This window comes from Astyanax mexicanus, chromosome 10 (assembly GCF_023375975.1).
Source record: "Astyanax mexicanus isolate ESR-SI-001 chromosome 10, AstMex3_surface, whole genome shotgun sequence".
Lineage (NCBI taxonomy): Eukaryota > Metazoa > Chordata > Actinopteri > Characiformes > Acestrorhamphidae > Astyanax > Astyanax mexicanus.
The window spans coordinates 34,644,990-34,670,959 of NC_064417.1; the positions used below are offsets into that span (position 1 = coordinate 34,644,990).

The window sequence follows — 25,970 nt, forward strand, 5'->3', positions numbered from 1 at the left end:
TAGTACTGATAAGTGGGTTCTGGGTACTACTAAAAATGCTTTACCCTCATTCACAAAAAATAAGGCAGTAAGAAGTGAATAAGTGAAATGTAATTGTATGTAACAATGAAATTATATAATAGATTGATTACAGTATTAGAGGGAAAAAATAAGTTTTTTGAGGGAAACTGTACAATGAGGCCTGTATACAAGATGAGATATATATTTGAGCATGGAGGTGTATAGGTTTCGTACGGCATCCTGCAGCACATTTACCCACAGATGTTATAGCTGGGCCTGTAGATCCTGCTCTACAATCATAGGTTACTGAAGATGTCATTGCAACTGCTTCCATAAATGCTCAATTGGTGATTAAACTGGAGACTTGGCAGTGAAAATGCCAGTTCTACTATAAGAGGCATCACATGTGGCTGCAGGATGTTCTGCACATATTGCTGAGCTGTTTGTGTCCCTCGTATCACTACTAAGAGTGACCAACTGTGATTTGAAACTGTCATCTCCAAATGATCACACCAGCAGTTGGGTCAGTGTGTTGCACCACAGTCAAGGTATGATTGAAGCACTCACAATAAGGGCCTCAATCAGTAAAGACGATACAGTTCCAATCTGAGGCAGTCCAGGTTTCTTCAACATGGGACACCAATGCAAATGAAGGTGATGATGGCTGGTTGGTGGAGGGCTTAGATGGTTAGCAGTTCATGGAAGTGAATTATCAGTCCAATGATGTGCCCACTCTAAAAAAAAAAAGTTTGAAAACTGATTAACATCCCTTCAATGGCATTTTAGAAGCATATATAGCAATATATAGCATATATAGCAGTCTCTCACCAAGAGCTATACTACTCAGAGTAAGCCCCTGATAGCCTTTTTTAACGCTCTCTTGTGGTAAAACCAAGTATTAAACCAGACTATACCTGTAATCATTTACATATCGGCATGCTAAGATTTGCAAATATATTGCATGCTTGTATTTTTGTATATAGTGTAAGTGTTTTTAGTAATACACTCTATATTGTACTGTATGTAGAGTATATTTTCAGGGTCACACATTTTTTTTAGTTCTGTTTTTTTAGACTGTGTGCGTGCAATTGCACACGCATGTGTGTGTGTGTGTGTGTGTGTGTGTGTGTACGTTCTCTGGCCTCAGGCATTTCCAGTCTGGGCAAACGGACCGGGTTCATTATGCCCCCACATGCCAACCCGGACAAACCTGGCACTGCCAACTCCCCTAATCCACTCTTTGTTACTCATCCATACCCACTGCTCTCTCTCTCTCTCTCTCTCTCTCTCTTTCTATTTATCTTTCTTTCTGTCTGCATCTGTATCTCTCTTTCTTTCTCCTCTCAACATTGCTTAGTAACCTTCCAAGCCCCGCCCTTACTGTATTAAACACTATTAGGTTTCATTTCCAGCTCCGCCTTAACCATGTCTTATCTCAACCCTAGCTCCGCCTATTTTCTGTGCTCAGCCCTATTTAGACTCTTCAGCTTTCCCCTCATTACTGCATCCTTACACTCTCACACACACACACACACTCACTTTTCTGGGAGTATGACAAATAGTGTGGTAATGTGTGTTTATATATGTGTGTGTGTGTGTGTGTGTATTTTTGGACCGAGTCCTGCTGAGCCAGGGGGTAGATGTGTTTCTGCCCCAGTTAGGCCGTCCTGCCCCGGCTGTGCGGGTGCACGAGTGGCACTCATACCCACGGGCCCTCATTATTCTAGATCACACACACGCACACACACACATACACTCACACACACACACACACAGCCGCAGGACCACCAGCCACTAAATGCCTCTGAAGGAGCTCTGTGAGTGAGCGTGAGTGTGTTCTGTGTATTAGAAGGATTTGTCCTTTAAAAAATGGTTCTTTAAGGTTTATTACAGAAGCTAGTGGTTCTGTAAAGAACCACAACACTCAAACAACCATTTCAATGCTTAAATTGTTCTATTCTGGTTAAATGGATACATTTATAAATCGATTCTATGCTTGGTTCTATACTGTACTAAGTGTAGTAAAATGCATTCCACCTTAAATCACCTTAAAGTTTCAGTCGGTATTTTTTTTGTTTCTAAGCTGAAAACAGAAGCATTTCTGAGTGGAGAAGGGATAAAATATTGTGTTTAATGGTACCAGTGTGCTGGAACGACCTTCCCTGCTATTCATTCTAAAAACTAGGGTGTCGGGTAGATTTTCGTGGGAGTTCTTGTGGCCACGTCACACGTGTACAGCATCTAAAAGAGGATTCGGCTCAGTTTTACTGAACACGAGTGGCTGGTGGAGCAATGGAGACTTCAGAAGGGGAAACTCAGAGCTCAGTAGCTCATTCACCCACAGTAAAAACATAGAAACGACGGAGTGAAGCAAGCTCTGAGTCCACGGTAAAACCAGGATTAATATTGGATTGGCGTTTGAACGGTGGAGAGAGCTCTGTCACCTGAAAGTGCTTTCTCTCTCTGACTGAAGATAACCTGGAATCGGATTCATCCGCTCTAAAAGGAAACCGTATCACACCCGCCCAGTTTAAAATGATTATTCGCAATGTTCGGTGCAATTACCCATTTTCACCAGAGAGGACCCTAAATCCCCTAAATCCCAAAACCTACAGACATCAGCTTTAAATTTAAACATTTTTTTTTTCATTCATACAGAATACTGACCACTAGGGGGCCCGAGGAATGACTGTGAGGGGGCCTGCAGAATGTAATTACACTGTAACACATGTAAATACACAGATCAGATCAGATTGGTATCAGATGATAATAAAGGACTATAATAAAGGATTTGGTCCTGATCACAATACACACTTATCTGTAGGTGCACAGATATTAAAGACAAAATAATATGATGGACAGTGTGTGTGTCTGTATGTGTGTGTGTGTGTGTGTTTGGGTGTTACCAATACTATCAGGGGACATTTCGCTCCTCAGTGGAGGGTATCTGAGTGTGAGTCCCAGCAGTGTGTGCGTGTGTGTGTTTGTGTGTGTGTGTGTGAGTGTGTGTTTGTGAGAGACTCTGGTCTTGGTGTGTGGTCAGTAAAATCACTGTCCTGGTTAATTAGCAGCACAGCGGTCAGAACCACACGCTAGCTTGCAGATCACACACACACACACTTTACAATGGCTTGTGTATCTGCTACTGTATCTAAACAGGTCTGATGTTTTGGATCTTTAGACTTGTTTAATTTTGGTCAGTTTAGGGTCACCTGACCAGGTACTGTATATCTTAGATAAGGGGGCAATCTACGTAAATATAGCATCCCAGCGTATTATTATTATTATTATTATTATTATTATTATTATTATTATTATTACACTATTAAAGTAGAACACACAAGTGCTGACACAGTATCGTCCTGACTGTCCTCTGTCCTCAGTAAATGTGCACCAATGACCAGCAGCCAATCAAAACGCAGCTCAGATGGGTTGGGTAACCTAAAGAGTAAAAAAAATACTGATGGGTTAAAGATATGATCAGAAAACAGATCAGTGAGTACTGATCCAGTTCGAATTTGGAGTATTTGATCATCTGCAGTGCAGGACCTGGACAGGGGGCGCTGAAGGACCTGGAGCTTCACTTGCTGTTTAAACAATAGCGATCTTTAGTTCTCTGTGAGTGAATTATGGTGGTGGTGGTGGGTGTGAAACTCCACTGAGATCAGTCTAAGTTGGGGTAAAGTGCAGTTAGCATGCTAGCCTGCTAATATTAGCTAGACTAATATCATTAGACCAATGTTATTAGCCTACTGCAGCTAATCTACTGTAACTACTTTACTGTGAGAATTTCAAATTGTACTGTATGCATATTAATGTGAGGGGTGTGAGCTTCTATTGGATGTTAGCTACGTTAGCCTCGCAGCTCTAATGCCAGACAAAAGAAGGGAATTTTTGGGCGGATTGTCTGGAAAAAAAAAGTTATGAGTTGTGCTGAAGTGTCACTTTGGGGCGGGGCTTCTGGGGATCTGCGTTTCCTCCTCTTGTTTTTGTGCTTTAATCTGCGGTGGGCGAGCGAGAGCCCTGAGCGCACTGCTGCTTATCAGCTGCAGAGAGAGAGAGAGAGAGAGAGAGAATAGTGCTGTGTTTAATAATGAATCAAATGCACACACACACACACACTTATACACACACACAGTGCACTTTAAAAAATTTAAAAGCCTTTTTTCTGCACACGCTGCCTTTCTGAGGAAAAGAGGAAAAAGACAAAAGGATGAGGGGAATGGTGGGGTGTTTAGGGAGGTTGCGGGGTGGTTTGGGGGTGGTGGAGGGGGGGTTTAGGGGTATTTTCTGTTTCTGCCATGTTATCATCAAAACACTGAGTTCAACTACAGTCTCCGCTCTGATCAGCACTGTAACCTACATATACTGTGTCTGTCTGTATCTCTGTGTGTGTGTGTGTGTGTCTTTGTGTGTGTGTGTGTGTGTGTGTGTGTGTGTGTGTGTGTGTGTGTGTGTGTGTGTGAGAGAGAGATAGACAGAATTAAGAGTGAAGTTTAGGGTAGTGCGAGTGATGCAGAAAAGAAAAAAATGTCAGATAGCAGTAAGAGTGAAATCAGTAAAGCAGTAAAGTAAAGTGAGACAGTAGGTAGAATGAGAGAATGAGACAGCAGTAAGAGTGAGACAATCACAAGAGAATTAGACAGCAGTAACAGTGTGACAGCATTGACAGTGAGACAATCACAGAAGAATGAGACAGCAGTAAGAGTGTGACAGCAGTGAGAGTGAGACAATCACCGAAGAATGAGACAGCAGTAAGAGTGTGACAGCAGTGAGAGTGAGACAATCACAGAAGAATGAGACAGCAGTAAGAGTGTGACAGCAGTGAGAGTGAGACAATCACAGAAGAATGAGACAGCAGTAAGAGTGTGACAGCAGTGAGAGTGAGACAATCACAGAAGAATGAGACAGCAGTAAGAGTGTGACAGCAGTGAGAGTGAGACAATCACAGAAGAATGAGACAGCAGTAAGAGTGTGACAGCAGTGAGAGTGAGACAATCACAGAAGAATGAGACAGCAGTAAGAGTGTGACGGAAGTGAGAATAAGAGCAGAGAGAGTAAGACAGCAGTGATAGTTAGACAGCAGTGATAGTGAGACAGCAGTGAGAGTGGGGCAGCAGTTAAAAAGTGTGACAGTAGTGAGCAGGGAGAGTGAGACAGTGGTGAAAGTGAGACAGTAATAGAATGAGAGTGTGTATGGCAGGGAGAGTGAGAGCAGTGAGCATGAGAGACAGCAGTTTGAGTGAGGCAGCAGTTTGAGTTAGAGATTCAGCAGTGAGAGTGAGACAGCAGTAAAAGTAAGACAGTAGTGAGAACGAGAGCAGTAAATGTGAGCAGAAAGAGTGAGACAGCAGTGATCATGAGACCGCAAAGAGAGAATGAGATAGGAGTGAGAAAGCACTATGAGTAAGACAGCAGTGTGAGTGAGACAGCAGTGTAGGTGAGACAGCAGTGAGAATGAGGGGAGAGAGTGAGACAGCAGTGATGGTGAGACAGCAGTGAGAATGAGACAGCAGTGAGAGTGAGACAGCAGTAAAGGAGGATAAAAAAGACTTACCTGATAAACAGGTTACAGAGGTCACTGTTTGTCTCTTTGTTTGTTTGTTTGTTTGTTTGCTGCTCCACACTGCACTGTTCAGGGATCAGCCCTCAGTTTGATGCATCGATCTGAAGCCCAGGTTATTCTATAGGGGCATAGTGTGTGTGTGTGTGTGTGTGTGTGTGTGTGTGTGTGTGTGTGTGTGTGTGTGTGTGTGTGTGTGTGTGTGTGTGTGTGTGTGTGTGTGTGCGTGTGGAGGGCAGGAAGAGGAAGTTGTGGTAGCGGATCGATGCAGTGGGGGATGATGGGAAATATCACAGCCTGCTAGCCTCTGGCCTACTGAGATAAGACCACATACACACACACACACATTGACACAGGAAATAAAAGCCTCTAAATGCCTGGGGATGATGTGCTTGTATCCTGTTATTTGATTGGATGCATGCTTTCTACCTAACACCTTAGCAACCACCTAACCACATTTTTTTGGAAATGGACCCATTTACCCTATCAATACCCTTGAAACCATCTGTAACATCAGCCCCTGGAATCCACTGCAGATACCATACTAACCACCTATCAATACCCTATAAATATAGCAATCCTTAATACCAAGATAATAACATGTCATCTCTGCAAAAACATCTAAACAACCACTCAAAAACATTAGTAACCACATAGAGAATCAACCCTTAAAAGCAACAACCTAATACTCACATATAAAAAACACAGCAACCACCAAAATATAATACAAATCAAAGCCTTATAACACCACACCATGGCAACCATTTAACAGTCCATTAGAAACCATTGCAGAATGTCCAACGCCAATATTGAATCCACGGTAGATACCATACTAACCACCTAGCAATACCCAGCACAAACTCCAGTCTTTAATGACATATCAACCACCCATCCCCACCACAGAAATCTCACAGTACTGCAACAACTACCTGACATTTTTTAAGAATTATCACACAGAAAAAGAATTAACACAACAAAAACCTATAACTTACTTTTAAATACCATGGCAACCACCTGCAATATCAAAGTAGCCACCTCCAAGGTTACCATAGCAACCACCAGAAACCCTAAATGCTACCCACATGGCATACGTAAGCAAGTAAAAACAATATTCCATAACAACCACCTAGCAACACCTAGCAACCCAACCAGTTTGAGAAGTGCAGTAAAACCGAAGCAAAATAAACACATCATTATGGGCTGGGTTCTTTAGCACAGCAGTCTCAGTTCTGTGGGTTAGCTTAGTGCTAACAGAGTATTACTATCCCTACCGGGGCACTAGCAGTTAAATTAGCTAATGGTGGAGGTGGAGTTTACACATTAATGAACTAAACTGAAATTCCTTGTTGTTTTGATGGTTCTCCACCAATTAGCTTATTGAATATAGAAATATTCATTAGTCCAGCCCTGTGTGTGTGTGTGTGTGTGTGTTTGTGTGTGTCTTTGTGTGTTTGTTGGCTCTCAGGGTCGAGCATATGGTGTGTCTCAAAACAAGATGTTCAGGGGCCGTATGTTTAGAATTAAGGGATAAACAAACACACACACACACACTCACACTCATAGACACACTCATGCGTGCACACACACACACAATCACACTCATACACACACACATACGCACTCCTGGTACTGACAGGTCTGGGACGGGGGCACTCTGAGCTGTCGTCTTCACTGACCCAACTGGTCACTTCATCCACGACCTCTGACCTTCCGCTTTCAGTCATACAACCCCGGACACACACTCAGCAATACGGCCTGTCTGCTCAACAAAGATCCAGAGTGTGTGTGTGTGTGTGCTTCTTTTGCTTGCACATCAGAATTTTCGAAGTTCATCATTTGTGTCTTTTCTGTCTCTCTCCCTCTCTCTCTCTTTCTCTCTCTCTTTAACTCTCGCTTGTGTTCTTTCCATCTGTCAAACACAGTGATGCCGGCCCTTACTGCAGTTTTCTGGTTAGCAGTGTGTGTGTGTGTGTGTGTGCGTGTCTGTGTGTCTGTGAGAATGTGTGTGTGGGTGGTGTGCGGACCTCCACCGATGAGCTCTTCACACTCTTTTGTTCACTTTTCAGCAGAACTGAATCTCCACAGTCTGAGCTCTCTGCTCATTTCTCTCACTTCAGTTTATTCCTAATATTTAAAGATTCTGATCTTCCTCACAATTGATTTATAATGAAGAGGATGACGATGGTGAGGTTAATGATGATAAATTTGGGGAAGCTGATGAAGATAATGATGATGAGGTTGAGGATGCACATGAGGACGCTCATTAGAACGATGAAGGTGATGATCGTGAGGTTAAGGATGCTCATAAGATTGATGAAGATAATGATGATGTTAAAAATGATGAGATTGAGGATACGGAGAATAAGCTTGATGAGGATGATACGCAGGAGGATGACAATGATGATGAGGATGGGGATAATTATGAGAATGATCCCGAAATGGAGGATGATGATGATGACGATGATGATGATGATGATGATGATGATGATGATGATGATGAGTATGATCAGGTGTCATGATGAGAATATTGATTTCAAACGAAGATGATGAGGATGATGATAAGGTGGCATGACAAGAATGAGAATGCTATGAATGATAATGATGGTGATGAGAATGATGAAGATAATGATGAGGTTGAGGATGCTCATGAGAATAATGAAGATGAGGAAGTTGAAAATAATGAGGTTGAGCATACAAAGCATAAGGTTGGTGATGATTATAGGGATGACATCGGGATGATGACTAATGAATAATGAGAATGGGTAAAATTATGAGAATGATCCTGAAAAGGATGATAATGATGATGATGATAATGATGATGATGATGATGAGTATGATCAGGTGTCATGATGAGAATTTTGATTTCGATGAAGAGGAAAATGATGATAATGAAGATGAGGATGATGAAGATATCAATAGGGTTGGGAATTCTAATGAGGATGATGAGGATGATGATAAGGTGGCATGACAAAAATGAGAATGTTATCAATGATAATGATGGTAATAAGGATGATAAAGATAATGATGAGGTTGAGGATACTGAGCATAAGGTTAACAAGGATTATAAGGATGATAATCAGGATGATGACAATGAGGATGAGGAGGGGGAAATGATGAGGATGATCACAAAAGGAATGGTGATGATGATGATGATGACGAGGTTAAGGATGCTGATAAGGTTGATGAGAATGTTGTGAAAGATGAGGATGAGCATTATGTGTTGGATATTGAGGTGAATGATAATAATGATGGTAATTATGAAAAGTATGATGATGATGGAATGGATCTCAGTGAAGGTTCTCCGCTTTGTTAAAAAAATTGTGTAGATTTAGTACCTTTTTAATCAGGTTCTGTATTGCACCCCAAAACTGTTTCACTGATTGAGGAACCCCTCTTGCAGTACTTTTACTGGTTGGTAAGAAGAATGCTGGGAGAACGTCAGAAGGAGGATGTTTTCTTCACATGCTTGAGCAGCCTCCTGCTGGACTTCCTGACCAATATGAAGGTCAGCATTGTTTTTTTAGCCGTGTTCAGAAAATAACTGAATATGAATTGATTGATGGTGGCGGCGGGAATCCGTCAGAAAGGCAGGTGAAGCAGTGTTGTGTGTAGGAGTGTGTCATAAACAGCAGCTGTATTTATACCTGTATTTATACCTGCGTCTGCGTTCATCACCCGTCCAAGCATTTCCACACACGCCGTCCCTCCAGCTGTCCAACCTGTAAATCTCAGCAAAGCTGAGAATAGCACAGAGAAAAACAGTTTACTGCTGTTTCTGTTACAGCTTTAAAATATATACTGTATGTATTCCTCTCCTGTATTTGTACAGTACATATACCTCTTCAAGAAAGGAATTTAGTTCACCTAACTCACTTAACTCATGCGGGACAAGTTCACCAGAGCATCATCACTACAACTCATCTCAAATATGTTTTTAGTATACCTCCATCACCCCGACTCACGCCAAAGAAATTCAATGGTCCTTAATTATAAGGTGTTTAATCATGGTTCCTAGAATCAGCTCACCATTTTAATTCGTCCAAGAGGAATTCAATCACTCCAACTCACTATAATGGTGTTCAGAAGCCCTCAAATACAAGTTTTCTAGAGTCTTTTTAATCAACCTCTTCAAGAAAGTAGTTCAGTTGACCTAAATCACTCCAACTCATGCCAGTCAAGTTTACCAGAGCATCTTCACTAGAACGTGTCTCATTTTTTGTATACCTCCATCACACCAACTCACCCCAAATAATTTTTAATGGTCTTCTATCACTCCAACTTACCCCAAAGGAATTTAATGATCTTCTATCACTCCAACTCACCCCAAAGGAATTCAATGGTCTTCTATCACTCCAACTCACCCCAAAGGAATTCAGTGGTCCTCTACCACTCCAAATTACCATGAAGGAATTCAGTGGCCCTAAGTATGGGCTTGTTCCATGCCAGAGGGACTCAATGGACATCTATCACTCCAACTCACTGTAAAGGTTTTCTGAAGTACAAGAACTTAATCACTTCACCTCTTTAAGAAAGGAGTTCTGTTGACCTTAATCATTCCAAATCATGCCAGACAAATTCACCAGAGCATCATCACTAGAACTCATCTCAAACATTTTTAACATACCTCCATCACCCCAACTCAACCCTTAAGAAATTCAGTGGTTCTCTCCACTGAGGTTTACTCCAACTCATCCCAAAGGATGTCAGTGGTCTTATTTTCCTCCAACTCGCCATGAAGGAATTTAATTGTCCTTAATTAAAATTGTATATTCATGGTTCCTAACATCAGCTCACCATTTGAATTAATCCAAGAGAAATGTAATCACTCCAACTCACCATAGAAATGTTCAAAAGTCTTTAAGTTTTCCAGAGCTTTGTCACTTCACCTTTTCAAGAAAAGAGTTCAGTTGACCTAAATCACTCAGTGGTCACTCAGTGGTGTACATCATAGCTACAGTGCTCCTCACTCCAACTTCCCATAGCCCAGTAGTGAGGAGCACTACATCTCTCCAGTGAGTGGAATGTATGTATCTACCTGTGTGGCTCAGGCTGAGCTCCCTCGGTCGGCGCTGCTGCATATTGATAGGTGTTTTGTTTGCTCTCTCAGGCGGCTAATTTCATTAGCCTGCTCTAGATACACGTCTCTATTCCGCTGGTTCAGAGTGCGTGTCCTGCTGTCGGCCCGCCTCCCCTCGCAGCCAGCGGTTACAGCCTGCGGCCCAGCCAGACTCACACACACACGCACACACACACATGCACGCACACACACACATGCACGCACACACACACACACACACGCACAAGTGCAACTTTCAAACATTCATGAGGGGAAGATGTCACGGCGCTTAGTGTTAGCATGATTTAGCCGCGGGCTACAGCCTTTTCTCTTGCTGCTTATCTTCCAAAGCCAGAAGGGGGTTTTCTGTGCTCAGACCGCGTGAACACACCCGAACACAGCGTGGCTTTGGGCCGCTAAAGATCAGCCTCGCCCTCCCTCACCCCCTCCACTCCGGGGCCATCGATTGGAGTGGATCCGATAAGGGCGATGTTTAGCAGATGTAGGTCGTTGGGACTCAGTCCAAGTGATGGTGCTGCGGTCATTCCACGTTTAGCCTCAAAGCAGAGATTTGGCACGGAAAGGATCCGGTCAGTTTGCGGGCAGCTCTGCCAGCCTGGAACTCACCGTGGCGAGAGAAAGAAACCCGTGGAAAACTCAAACACGCCCACAAATTTCTGCACATTCCTGTGGATACTTTTTATGTAGGATAAGTTGTAAAACTGAAATTCTGCAGAGGTGCAGGTGTTAGCATGAACGATCTTCCTTGGTATAAATAGCAGGGTCCATTATACTCGTAGGTGTGTTTAAGTAGCTTTCACTCTTTTTGCTTCTCCCTCTGTCTCTCTCTCTCTCTCTCTCTGCTTCTCCTCCTCTCACTCTTTTAGCTCCTCCTATGATCACTTTTTCAAATCCTCCTCTTTTCTCTCTCTAGGTTTTCCTCCTCACACTCATTTAGCTCCTCTTCTGATCACTCTCTCAAATTCTCATTCTCTTTTTCTGTCTCGGCTTTTTCTCCTCTCACTCTTTTAGCGCCCCTTCTGATCACTCTCTCCAATCCTCATCCTGTATCTCTCTCTAGAATCCTCCTGCTCTCACACTTTTAGCTTCTCCTATGATTACTTTTTAAAATCCTCCTCCTATCACTTTTTTGATCACTCTCCTCCTCTCTCTCTCGAATCCGCCTCCTCTCACTCTTTTATCTTCTTCAAAAAACACTCTCTCAAATTCTCCTCCTACATTTCTTACAAACACTTCTCCTATCTCTCTCTAGTTGTCTTCTCCTCTCATTCTTTTAGTTCCTCCACTGATCTTCCTGCTGTCACTCTTTTAACTCCTTCTATAATCACTCTCAAACCTCCTCATTTCTCTCTCTAGAATCCTCATATTACTCTTTTAGCTTTTACTATGATCACTCTGTCAAATCTTCCTCCTATACTTCTTGCAAATACTCCTCCTATTTCTTTGTAGTCTTCTCCTCCTTTCTTTCTTTTAGTTCCTTCTATGATCACTCTTTCAAATTCTTCTCCTCTCTCTCTCTCTAGAATCCTCCTCTTCTCACTCTTTTAGCTTTATTCTATGATCACTCTCTCAAATCTTTCTCCTATATTTCTCACAAATACTCCTACTGTCTCTCTCTAGTCGTCTCCTTCACTTTCGAGAATCCTACTATTCTCACTCTTTTAGCTCCTCTTTCAATCACTCCCTCAAATTCTTCCCCTCTCCATCTTTCTGCTTTTCCTTCCTTCATCTCTTTCTTTTAACCATCTAAAGATAATGTTGTAGACAGTGTGATGGTGGACAGAGCCTTTTGCTCTTCTTAATAGTCCTTGTGTCCTGTATTCGAGCGTTGCACCATAGCTGCTGGTTACAGACCTTAACCCTTTGTTTTGTTTTGTTTTCCTCAATTTAGGGGAGGGGTCAGCTTTGGGAATAGAGTAGTCATTGCAGTCATGGTCAGTGGTTTTGTGGCTGAAGATCTACAGTATAATTCTATAATGTCTATAATGAAGTCTCAGTTTATAATGTGACTGATCAGAGGTAGCTTTGGATTTAAATATGTTTAAAATGTATCCCAACTGTACCTACAGAAGCATGTTTGAGTTTAACTTAATTATATATAGCTTTTTTTTTCTTCAAATTATGGCTATGCTGAAAGCAGCACAGCATCACCTTCAACAGGGCAAGTCCCAGAAATTGATCCCACAATAATTAGATTTCTGGCATAGCTGACTTACTTTTTTTTTGGTATATGAACTTTGTATCTACATAATCTAAGATGATAAAGATAAATAACCAGATATTTTGTGCTGTATTTTTTATTTAAACTATGGCCGTAGATTAAGGAAAGGTTAGGTTACCAGTCCTTCCATTTATGTGAACATACCTATTAGCTAGAAAACTAATATCACTGACAATTACACAGCTGGGTATAAACATGATGATGTTCTAATGCATTTTAAAAAGAGAAGCTAGGTGTCTCCAAACATTTGATGCTCAGTGTATTTGATATAGGTAATTACAAGCTAATTATAGCTAATTACTGTCTGTGTGCTGTTTTGAATGCACTGTGGATTTCTCATATCTGATAGCAGCTCATGCTGAAGCCTCAGGCAAAGCATCAGATTAACGATTTGTTAATAATGTATTAATGCCCAGTATGAGAGGGACTGTAGCCACATGCTAGTCAACCTAGCCGCTCACAAATGATTTGTGTATTTATTTAGCTCCTGTTTAATTAAGCCATTAGGAGAGGGTCAATAATTGCAGGAGAGTAATTAACACACATTTCACAATAAACCTAAAATTATAATGCAGATGAGCCGCAGGTATATAAATACATGTGTTTTTGAATGTGAAGGTGACTCATCTCCGCGTCTAAGCGATTCGCTGCAATCAGCCGCCGAGGTTCTGAAGAGTTCCTCTGTAAAGAGCCGAGCTGGAAAAGCCGAAGCTAAATTAAGGAGACGTGTGCTGTTTTTGGTTTTGGCAGTCGGCGCTGCCTCTGTGTGTGTTTTTAATCAGGAGAGATGATAAACGAGCAGGTATGCGCTACGCTAACACTTTAAAAAGAAAGAAAAAGCATGTACCGCTAATGAAGTCCAGCCAACTGCGGTAGCAAAACGAAGCAAATATGCTGAATTCATGAAAAAACAAGAACATTATACAGCATACATGAACATTATACAACATTATAGAGGTCACATGAACATTTTAGAACAATTACAGAGTGCATGTCATCATTACGAGGCATTGCAGAGTGTGCATCTACTTTGTAGAACATTATAAAGCATGTGAAAACAATTTAGAGCATTTTAATATTACAGAAGATTGTAGAGTACTCTAATAAAAACTCAAATAAAATAATACACCTCTGGTAGGATGATACAGTCTGTCAGAGCAATTGTGTGTATTATATGACCATTATACAGCATTATAATGCATTATAGAGCACCCCCACACTTCCGGTAGCAAAATACAGTCTCTCAGAATGAGTGGGTGGGTCATCTGAGCATTGTAGAGCATTATAGAGCACACCCTAAGTTTCATGTTGTGTGTTATAGTCTATCAGAACGAGCATGCAGATCATTATAGATCAATTCTACAATTCCAGTAGTGTAATACTCTTTGTCAGAATGAACGAGTGGATCATATTCACATTATAGAGCATTATAGAGCACCCCCTACATTTCCTGTAGTTTATTACAACCTGTCAGAATGAGCATGTGAATCAAATGCGAATTACAGAGCCTTTTAGAGCGCCGTCTACACTTTCTGTGGTGTAATGCAGTCTGTCAGAATGAGTTTGTGGATCATATGAACATTATAGAGCATTATAGAGCGCCTCCTACATTCCTGTAGTGTATTACAGTTTGTCAGAATGAGCATGTGAATCATATGAGCATTATAGAGCATTTTAGAGCGTCCCCTACACTTTCTGTAGTGAATTATAAGCTGTCAGAATGAACAAGTGGATCATATGAGCATTATAGAGCATTATAGAGTGCACCCTATGCTTCACATCATGTGTTACAATCTGTGAGAATAAGTGTGTGGATCATGTGAACATTATAGAGCAACATGGAGCACCCTGTACATTTTCCGTATTGTATTACATTCTGTCAGAATTAGCATATGGATTATATGAACATAAAGTGTGTTACATAACATTATAGAGCGCCCTCTACATTTTCTGTAGTGTATTACAGTCTGTCAGAATGAGCATGTCAATTATATGAGCATTACAGAGCATTATAGGGCGCCCCCTACCCTTCCAGTAGTGTATTACAGTCTGCCAGAATGAGCTTGTGGACAATATAATATAAAATGTATTTAAGCTAATGTATGACCAGCAGGTTCGACTCTGTTGGTTTGGAGACAGGCGTTAAGGAGCCGGCTGGGTGTTTTTGTGTCCGTGCTGTTATTTTAATGTGGAGTATTTTATGTGCAGCACACTGGTGCAGCTTATTACAGCAGCTAATGCAGTTCCATAATAACAAAATTACCTCTCTCTCTCTCTCTCTCTCTCTCTCTCTCTCTCGTTTGCTTGCTCTTTTCTCCTCCTTTCAGCTCCTCTGCTGCCCCATCGTTCCTCATGAAGATTAAAAAAATGATTCTATTTTTGCTTTTGCCTTTTGTCATTTCGCTTCCCTTTCTCATATCTCATCTCTCGCTCTTTCTTGCTCTCTCTTTCTCCCCCTCCCACTCTGTCTTCCTAACTTTCTCTTTGTGAGGTTCTCTCTTTTCACCTCTCTCACTCCCTCCCTTCCACCCTCCCTCTCTCTCTTTCTCTCTCTCTCTCTTCACCTTTCTCCCACTTCGCCTCTCACTCTCTCTCTCTCTCTCTCTCTCTCTCCCTAGTCCATTCTTTCTGGGAAGCGGCGGGTCGATTAATTAATAGCTGGCTAATTTAATTTCCCCAAAAGTAATAAGTTGTTTAAGCGTGAATAAAGACTGACACGGCAAAGTTCTAATCTGTCCCGAGTTTAATGAGTCTCTCAGAGAGGTTTACACAGCAGCAGGCAGAGGTCAGGGTCGAGGGGACACGTCCACTCAGAGCGGCAGACGTGTATTTAAGGTGTATTTAAATAGTGTGAGAGGTGGGGGTGTGTCTAAATACTAGTTGAGGAGGAGAAGGTGTGTTCAACAGAGCGAGGGATGGAAGGTGTATTTAAATGTAGTTAGAGATGGGGTGTGAACAAATCGCATGAGAGATGGGCATACGTATGTATTTAGTTAGAGATATAGGTTGTGTCCAAATGGCATAAATATTGGGGGGTGTCCAAACATACTGTAAGATAGGGGTGTGTCTAAAAGGGTGGATGTCTATATAAAGTGAGGGATAGGGGTGTGTCCAAATTGTTTAAGATATGAGATTCTCTATCTCAATAAGATATGTTTCTCTATTAATAGAGGGATGGGGTTTTAGTTAAGTAAAAAGTGGGGAGGAGTCAAAATTGAGAACATGGTGTGGGTGTGGCCAAATGGCACAAGAGAATTATAATGGGTCCAAATAGTATTAGAGGTGAGAATGATTCTCTATAAACAAAGAGATATCGGTTGTGTCCAAATTACATAAAGATCGAGCTGTGTGCAAATATAGATGTGTGGGGGTAAAGTGTGTGAGTCTAAACTGAGTACATGGTGGGGGTGTGGCCAAATGTTGTGAGAGATTAGGGGTGTGTCCAAACAGTTTGATAGATAGGCATGAGTCTGCATAAAGTTTGGGCTGTGTCCAAATACACTGTGAGAAGGGGGTGTGTCTAAAAGAAGTGAGGAAATGGGATGTGTCTAAATGGATTGGGGGAGGGGATTGTGGTGTGTCCAAATTTTATAAGATATGAGATGTATCTGTATAAGCTGAGGTATGGGGGTTTGTGTTAAGTGAAAAGTGTGGGTGAGTCAATATTGAGTACATGGTGGGGGTTTGGCCAAATGGCGTGAGAGATTAAGGGGTGTGTCCAACCAATATGAGAGGTGGGTATAAGTCTGCATAAACAAAGATATATATATAGGTTGTGTCCGAATGGCATAAAGATTGGGCTGTGTCCAAATACACTATGACATGCGGGTGTGTTTAAATGGAGTGAGGGATAGGGGTGTGTCTAAATGGTATAAGATATGAAATGTGTCTGTATTAAGTGCAAGATGGGGTGTGAGTGTAGTGAGAAGTGGGGGTAAAGTAGAGTGAGTCTAAACTGAGCCAATTGGTGTGAGAGATTAGGGGTGTGTCCAAACAGTTTAAAAGGTGGGCTTGAGTCTGCATAAAGAAAGAGATATAGGTTGTGTCCAAATGGCATAAAAACGGCATAAAGGGGCTGTGTCCAAATATACTTCGAGAAGGGGGTGTGTCTAAATGGAGTAAGGAAAAGGGTGAATGTCTATATGGAGTGAGGGATAAGGGTGTGTCTAAATGGTCAAAGACATAAGATGTATCTGAATAGAATGAGGGATGAGGTTATAAGTGAAGTGAAAAGTGAGTCCAAATTGAGTATGTGGGGGGGTGTGGTCAAATGGAATGAGAGATTAGGGGTGTGTCTAAACAAAGCAAGAGATGGGAATAAATCTAAAGATCTTAAGTGAGAGATTAAGGGTGTGTCCAGCTATAAATTCTATAAATAATGACACAGTAAAGCTGATGGGGCTAACGTTTCGAATCAAATTCTGAATCATTTGTTCTTTGATTCAGGAGTTTGTTTTTATGAGTGCTTACTTCAAGCTATGATAATAAATATTATACGATCATAAACATACACTTGATACATATACATATGTGCTTATAACTAAACAGCAGATGAAACAGAATAATTTAAAGGGCAGAGCTGAGACTGAATCGTTTAAAGATAACAGGTGGGAATGAATCGTTTCAGTGAGTTGGTTTAGTTGGCTCTGCTTGTCTGACCGCGTCCACCGCGGCTGGACCGCTGGCACTCGGGGGACGCTGGAATAGCGGCGAACTGTCAGAATCGGACGGCTTTACCTGCCACTATCCTCCACACCTGTCACCCACAGCAACCCGCACAGCTCCGCCTCGCCCGCAAATCAACTGCCTCACACTATTATGGGATGCAGTGAAGTGGCTGCATATATTACACACTGACTGGGAGGGTCCTGAGGGAGAGAGCACTTACACACGCACACACACACTCTCTCACACACTTGCAAACTCACACACACTCACACTTTTAAACTCACACACACTCACACATACACTCCCTCGCACACACACTCTTTGCTACCCAACGCCTGCAGTCTTCATACAGATAAGGAGCCTTATTATTAATATGTGAGTGTATAAGAGAGCTAGAGAGAGAAAGATTAAAAGAGAGAGGGAGAAAGAGAGAGCTAGAGCTAGAGAGAGAGAGATAGAAAGAGAGAGAGGGAGAAAGAGAGAGCTAGAGCTAGAGAGAGAGAGAGAGAGAGAGAGAGAGATAGAAAGAGAGAGAGGGAGAAGTAGAGAGACAATGTCTAACAAACTGAGCATCAAACTGGTCTACAGTCTTTTCCAATAGTTTCCAAGTGGCTCTGTGAACCAGACCAAACTCTCCAGAGTTTATAGAGGTGTGTGATCAGTTCTGTTTACACAGCGCTAATCCCCCCAGTACTGTAATTACACTTTTACCCAACCTTCTTATTAAATCTGTGAATGTGTGTGAGAGAGTGTGTGTCTGAGAGAGGGTGTGTGTGTATTTGTGTTTAATTGATTATTACTGTTTAGCTCTGCTCCGGTGGTGAGGTGTGTTTAATTAGAGGGTTATTTTTGGAGTAAATGTGGATATTTATAAAAGAGAAGCTCAGATAATAACAGAGTCCAGTTGCGCTTTATTAGACGGAGAGTTATTGAGAAATATGAATTATTTATCAGCTCTCAGAAAGACTGGCAATGCAGAAATGTTGTACTTTTGTATCATTATGGTGATGTAATACATCACATTTGTCTGACTGTATCAATAGACAGATCCCCAAACAAATATTTTGCACAAGTTTGCATAATTTGATACTTATATAATATATTACATATGCTTACCTTCTCTAACCTTGTCAGATTATATGATTAAAAAATAACTTTCTTAATAATAAACTGCATTAAGGATGAACAATGTTGCCATGCAGCAGGAAATACTTAAGGTGGACTGAATTGGATTTAAAGTTCAGAATCAAATTAATGTAAATTAGTGGTGTGACTTCAAAAATGTTTGCATTTTTTTTTTAGCAAGCTTTCTTTAGCATCATCACTGATAATAATCACGTCGTATTTTTTTACAACATTCTGACTGGTCTTTCTTTCTCTCTCTCTGTGTGTTTGTTTTCAGATTTAAGGTCACTGCCGGACGTGGCTATGACGGGAACCTGTACGCGTGAGTGCACCGAGTTCGGACACTCCGACTCCTGCTGGATGCCCGGGCAGCCGTCACCAAACCGCAACAAAACCGCAAGCAAGGGCGGCCCCAAACTTTCCACGTTCGTGCCTTACCAGGAGAGGGAGCCGCAGGACCAGCTGATGGCCAACGGGAGTCCCAAGCCTATCGGGGAGGAGCACGGCGGGGGGAGCAAGATGGGCACCATCCGCTTCCTGCCTCCGTACACCAGTGCCTACTCTGCGGGTGGCGACGCGGGCAAAGACTGCCCACTCGAGGAGATCCCGCTGAGCCAGACGGCGGACTACCCGTCGGCCACCACTCCGTCCAGCCAGGGCTCCAAGAGAGAGATCTACCTGTGAAGTTTCCCGCTTCTGCCTGCGGGTTGCCCTTACCTGACGCGACAGGTGCACTCACTACCTGCGTTCCGCTCTGCCTATAGGAGGAGGGATCCGAATCGCCTCCGAAAGTCACCTCCGACACCCCGACCCTCGTTTCTACCGTCCTCCTCCTTCACCCACCTCCTCTGTGTTTTTGGACGAAGAATCCCGTTTTATACAACGTCATGTAGAAAGCCTAGCCAATCAGAGAGTCTGTGTTTGTGAATATCGTACAAAGGATACACACTTTTCAATCAAACTTCTTCTGCCGAGAGAATGTAATTACAGTACTGTTTTTATCCGAATTTGTGATAATTTAACGTAAGCTGTATAGGTAAAGTTTGCTTTTTTTCTCTTTCGTTACTTTTTTAGACTCTTATTTTGGTTAACTAAGGACAAGCTTAGTTAAGAGTATGTACACTGAAGACCTGTATATGTATACACACACGCACACACACACACACACACATCAGTCACACATCAGGACTGTCGCCCACCATGCAGTGGACTGCCTGCCCGTAGGGGGCGATGTGCATAACAGTTCATAATGCTGCCGCCGATTTGACGTTTGGTGATCAACGTCAAACTGGACACCCTTCCTTGAGCACGGAAAAAGTCTTAAAAGTGTTTCCGGCAGCAGGAAACTTTTTACTCGCTGGGGTTTACCCCCCCCCTCATGTACAGTGATGTAAATATACATGACATTTGGTCCGAATTCAAAGCGACCAGCCTGGGAGACATTAGCATTAGCACTGGCTGGATTCATCACAGTAGAGAAGAAGAATAAGAAGAAGTAGAAGAAGAAGAAGTAGACCACCATAACCCACAAGCATCGCCCAAACACACTCGGGATTTGGATTTAAACCAAAACACTGGGGGAAAACAAATGGAAAACAGCAGGTCAGTCTAATGCGATTTGTCAGATTTGAAAAGTTGCCACCGCTACCATCCGCGGATTCAGCAGGACTTCTACGGAGAGCAGGTGGCTCCATCAGACACTTTTCCACCGTCTCTCACGTGTCATTGCTGTGATCTTTAACGGCCAGGGAGGCGCCACCGGTTTTCGCTTGTGCGGCATCTTAAATCCTGACTGTAAGAAACAATCTGACGGACCACTCTGTCCTCGTCGCTCTACCTGTTCCCCAAAAATTGCTTTTATGTGTGAAAGAATGCTTCAGAGACTTGTCGTAATTGGCTGGATGGTTGGATGGTTGGATGGTTGAATGGATGGATGGATAGATGGATACATGTCATGGTCGGTGGATCAATCTCAGACAATGTTTAATCATGAAGTGTATTCATCACCAGAAGGTTCCATTGCGTTAATCAAAGCAGTACAGCTTGTACTACAGTGTGTACAGTGTAGAACAATAAATCCACTTTAAAATTTGTTTAAAGTTTGAAGATGTAAGAGCTAGCAAAACCCTCGCACTTGAGGCTAACGTTGTAGGATTAGAACCCTCGGGTCTAGAGAAGAGTTAGAACGCACATTCATACACACCCTCATCAACGAATCATCAGCAGGTGATTACTGAACGATTACAGAATCATCTCGCAGAGAAGGTTCTTGCTCCAAGACTCCTTAAAAACACCATAGAGCTTCTCATTTTGAGGCTTATTACTTATTACAAACACGTGAGAAAACAGAGCTACCGGTACTGTTATAGTTACGTCAGCTGATATCGGGGTGGAGGTTTGGACCTGCTGGTGGGGCTCAGAGTTCTGCAGGGGTTAATGTGGTATTAATAACGTGTGACGGCGACAACAGTGGTGGCTGCGGCAGCACTGCGAGATAACAGAAGCTGAGATCAGTGGGAAAACTGAAGAATACGCCACACGCAATCTGCCATAAGTGACCCCAACGTGGACCCACCTGTCCTCCAGTGTGTGTCCAGTACTGGGACAGACTGACCAGTGCCCTTTGGATGGTGGAAAGTAGGAAAGTACAAACAAACCCAGAACGTTATTGTAACTTCATTTAACTTTCCTAATAGTTTCAAACTAATTCAAGGTGAAATTTCAGCATCGCGCACTTTCAATCTGTTTATCCTAATGTCTATTAATTTATTAATTAAACAGAAAAACAATGCAAACCTACACTATTCTTACTTAACAGGAGTGAGGAACAGATGCTAATCCCACCTACTACTAGAGTTCGAAAGGTCTTCATAAAATGCAATACCAATGTTAATCATAATCAGTAATTTCAACCAGTTTTCAAACTTAAACAAAGAAAAAAACATTTGGATGCTTTAACAATTCTTTACAGAACCTTTTTTAGTGTTGGTGCTTCATTATCTAGTTCATATTAGTGTCAAATAGGGTTCCACTATTGTAACAGATCAAAGAACCTTTATTGCTAAAGGTTATGTCCACTTTCCACTTCATTTTTTTTTTATCAAGGAAGTTTTTTAAGGAACCAAAAGTGTTTTTTTTTTTTGGCTTCTAGAAACATTTGAATTGATTTTTCTTTTTTTTCAAGTTTTATCCCTTTTAAATCCCCAAATTGGTCAACAACCCCACCCACTCATTAGTCCCCACTGTCATGCGTCGTGTCTCCAGCTCTGATACATCAACAGATGCCTGTACTCACCAACATTACATGAGGAGTAATGACGGGAGATAGCACCAACCTACTGTACCCACCCATAAAGAGCATGACCAACTGTACTCTCTCAGACTCCGGCTGCTGATGGAGAAGCAACACGACCCGGGATTCAAATTATGATCCCGCAATCCTCAGGTGATAGTGGCAGCACCTCTTTTTGGAATCTTGGTTGTTTAACAATATTTGGTCAAAAATATCTAAATATATTAAAAAAAAGGTTATTTGTAATGTTAATCTAGTGGAACCCTCTTTGTTGACATGGAATCATTTTGTAAAAGCTTCTTTAAAGAAAGATCTGCAGAGCCTTTCTATCAGCATAGAGAGCCATGTAAACCTGTGATTGGTTCTTTAAAGTATTCTGGTTTCATACAGACTGAATAAAGCTTTCACAGAGTGATGCTAAGATAACAGAAGCTAGCACCGCTCCCCTCTGTACCGCTAAAGCAGAGTAAACACAGAATCCCCCCGCCATCACTCCCCCCGTGTCCGGGCCGTCACCCGACGTGCACCAGTTCATCCATTTCCTGTCAGAATTCCTGTTTGATCATTTACAGATCAAACACCGGACTGTCTAATGCAGTCGCTGGGATCAGCCGAGGTCCGGCCCGAGCAAACAGGCCATTTCTCTCAGTGACAGAACCAGCAGCCCGATAGCAGCTTCTCAACCTCCGGACCGGCACCGCTGGGAGGGTTTATCACAAACACAGGTCTGGAAGAGTCATACTCTATGTGGCTGAAGCTCCTGTTCAATCTTTTCTAATAAAAAATAAATAAATTTGGGGATATTTCTAAAAATAAACCAATTTCTAAAATATAACAGTCCCATGTTAATCATTCAGCTCAGCGGAATTCCTTCCAAATCTTAACTTTGTGACTTAGGGTGCTCTCACACTAGGCAATCCATGCCAGGCACAGATGCACATCAGTAAGGCACGATTTGAGCACAGTACGCATGCAGTGTGAGCGCTATCCGCACCCAAGCATGGAACAAGATGACGTCAGTGATGCAAAGTTCCTGTTAACAAACATAGCGGTGTTGTGCCGAATTCAGCACCCCCGCCAGAAAAAGCACCCCCTCTCGGGAGTACACAGTATGTCGCAATGTATGGAACCGTGACTTCAGCACCATGCAACCAAACCATGCTTAGTGCGAGAACACCCTAACAGTAATTCTGTTGTTAGATTTGCTGGATTCAATCCTATTCTGTATGAATTGGAAATACAGTAAATCCAACACCATTTTACTGAAATCTAAACACAATATATATATATATATATTTCTTTATTCCATTTGTAACTGAATTTGTAATGATTCAAACCTGAACTCAATTTGGCTCACCGATGATTCTCATACACACACACACACAGTGTTTGCGGACAAGTGCGCTTGTTTTAGGAAATGATACAGAACATTTAGCTAATTTTAAGAACTTATTAATAATTTTACATTTCAAACAATGATGCAGAAGATTTGAGTAATTTGAATAAATTATGCAAAACCTATAGTTAATTATATGTATAATCAGTAAGTAATAATTCTAATTTTAATAAATGATGCAGAATGTTTAGGTCACATTAAGGAACAATGCAGATGTTTATTTTTGCTCATTTTAAGAAATGATGCAGAATATTTGTCCATCGTACAGTTTATATTACCTCTCTTTTTTAATCACTCCAGCTCCTCTTCGGCTCATCACTGATACTCACACACACTTACAGCAAAGTGTTTTTGTGTGTGTGTGTGTGTGTGTGTGTGTGGATGCAAACGCTTCCTGACAGTTTAGGCAGTGTTGTGCTCCCGCTGGGAAAACCTGGAGTTTATCCCTGGAGAGCGACTGTCACAGATACTGCAGGGAGATATCAGTCTGGGGGGAGTGTGTGTGCGTGTGTGTGTGTGTGTGTGTGTGGAAACTGAAAAAAACACCACAATAAGACATCCACGTATTGTCTTTAAAGTTAAACCATTGTCTCACACAGGCACACACACACACATATGCACACGCACACACACACAATGCTATAGTGTGTATGTGTGTGTGTGTTCTCCATCTGTTTAAACACTTTTTTTGCATCCTGATGAAGCGGCAGCAGCTTGCTGTGTGAGCTCTGGTGCAGAACACATTCCACTGACTGACAGCTGTGTGTGCTCGTGTGCATGTGTGTGTGTGTGTGTGTGTGTGTCCTACTCTTGCGCTTTCCGTGATTTAACAAAGAAATGACTCATTAAGGTGGAAACAGGAAACGTGCTGTTGATACAGTTCGTTTTAATCAGGCTGCAGAGTGAACACAATCTGAATTATTCCACTTCTTAATTCAGATTTGAATATGCTAATGTGAACACTGCAGTACTGAACCCAATTATATGTGAAGGAAAAACAGCAGCAGGTCAGGGGGAGGAGCTTTGGACATTTCACCTAAAGCTGCTGTGATGTCCTCTCTGCAGTGGGTAACAGTGTTGGGTGTGTGTGTGTGTGTGTGTGTGTGTGTGTGTGTGTGTGTGTGTGTGTGTGTAGAGTACACTCCATTACCACGGCCCATGTTTTCATCACGCTTCCCTGAACTTAGACAAGAACACAAAACTGGACCCAGAACACTCAGAATCGAGCCCAGTGGGCCGCTGCAGAGTTTAGAGATGGGCTGTGCAGTGTTTCTGAATGAGTTCTGGATTTGTATATCTTCAGCTCGTCCCTTATGTATTATAAGATACAGCTCTGTAAAAATTAAGAGACCACTTCAGTTTCTGAATCAGTTGCTCTGATTTTGCTATTTATAGGTATATGTTTGAGTAAAATGAACACTGTTGTTTTATTCTATAAACTACAGACAACATTTCTCCCAAATTACAAAAAAATATTGTTATTTAGAGCATCTATTTGCAGGAAATGAGAAATGGCAGAAATAACAAAACAAGATGCAGAGCTTTCAGACCTCAAATAATGCAAAGAAAACAAGTTCATGCTCATTTTCAAGTTTTAGGAATTCAGAAATCAATATTTGGTGGAATAACCCTGGTTTTTAATCACAGTTTTTTATGCATCTTGGCAATTTCTCCTCCACCAGTCTTACACACTGCTTTTGGATAATTTTATGCCTTTACTCCTGGTGCAAAAATTCAAGCAGTTCAGCTTGGTTTGATGGCTTGTGATCATCCATCTTCCTCTTGATTATATTCTAGAGGTTTTCAATTTGGTCAAATCAAAGAAACTCATCATTTTTAAGTGGTCGCTTATTTTTTTTTTCCAGCGCTGTATATACATAGTTCAGTTTATCAAATAAGCAGATTAATCTACATGAATTCTTGAAGTCAATTTCAAAATATATTTATTTGAAACATCTAAATTAATTTAGATTAAATTTCTGTATTAATGTATTATATTTTTTTAAGCATTTGTTGTGGACACATTTGTCTGCATAATTTTTTTAACAAATTTGCATAGAAATTTGCATTTTTAAAATTAGCTATATTTCTGCATTGTTTCATACTTACTTATTGAAATGGGTTCTAAAAAATGATCTTAAAATGAGCAAAAATGTACTTTAAAAATGCCAAATATATTTTGCATTATGTCTTTTAATGAGAAAAATAAAGAAACGAATATCATATGAAATTAATTTTGTTCATTCTGTTAAAAACAACAGAAAAAATAGAAAGGTGAAATAAAAGTGTGGCCTTAATTCCTGCATAATATTTTAAAATCTAAATTAAAATACAAATTAAAATCCCCCAAGCCCCAAAAACAAGATGAAATATCTGTGCTATTTTTTTTTTACCTTAAAACGGTTCTGATTTGTGTTGATATTGGAACAGGACCGGGTTATTCAGGCCGCTGCTGAGCTCTGGGAAGGTGCTGGCCGTCCACACATCAGCCTCCACTCTGATTTATAAACATTATAAATGAGTGTATTTTTAAGCTGCAGTCAGATCTCATCAAGGTCCACAACCTTTAACCTCCAGCTCCAGATCTCCACCCCGCAACGCCGGGTCCGATCAGCAGGGCGGCGTGAG

At 41.5% G+C, this 25,970-nt stretch overlaps 2 protein-coding genes and 1 long non-coding RNA gene across 9 annotated transcripts in view; 1 reads left to right on the forward strand and 2 right to left on the reverse strand.

The window, feature by feature from the left end:
* Positions 1-25,203, forward strand: part of pcdh1b (protocadherin 1b) — a 200,139-nt gene extending 174,936 nt beyond the window's left edge. For 2 of the 4 annotated variants that reach the window (XM_022684028.2, XM_022684029.2), the window contains exon 5: positions 18,932-25,203. In XM_022684028.2, the coding sequence (XP_022539749.2) occupies positions 18,932-19,338 (407 nt within the window). In that variant the 3' untranslated portion in view covers positions 19,339-25,203. The remainder of the gene's footprint in view (positions 1-18,931) is intronic. The other 2 variants (XR_007440925.1, XM_022684030.2) reach the window with 2 other exon arrangements.
* LOC103047198 (uncharacterized) lies at positions 72-10,827 on the reverse strand. Of its 4 annotated transcripts, none has more exons than XR_007440934.1 (5): positions 10,599-10,827; positions 10,400-10,449; positions 9,208-9,300; positions 3,946-4,046; positions 72-734 (listed from the first exon to the last, which is right to left on the reverse strand). It is a non-coding gene; the product is annotated as an uncharacterized LOC103047198 (long non-coding RNA). The 4 variants fall into 4 exon arrangements; XR_007440933.1 differs by lacking the exon at positions 72-734 and adding an exon at positions 5,558-5,878 and having other exon boundaries at positions 3,114-4,046; XR_007440931.1 differs by lacking the exon at positions 72-734 and having other exon boundaries at positions 3,114-4,046.
* The window catches only part of parietopsin, a 416,841-nt gene continuing 415,743 nt past the window's right edge, over positions 24,873-25,970 (reverse strand). The window contains exon 2 of the transcript XR_007440927.1: positions 24,873-24,892. The gene's annotated coding sequence lies outside the window, so the exon portion shown is untranslated. The remainder of the gene's footprint in view (positions 24,893-25,970) is intronic.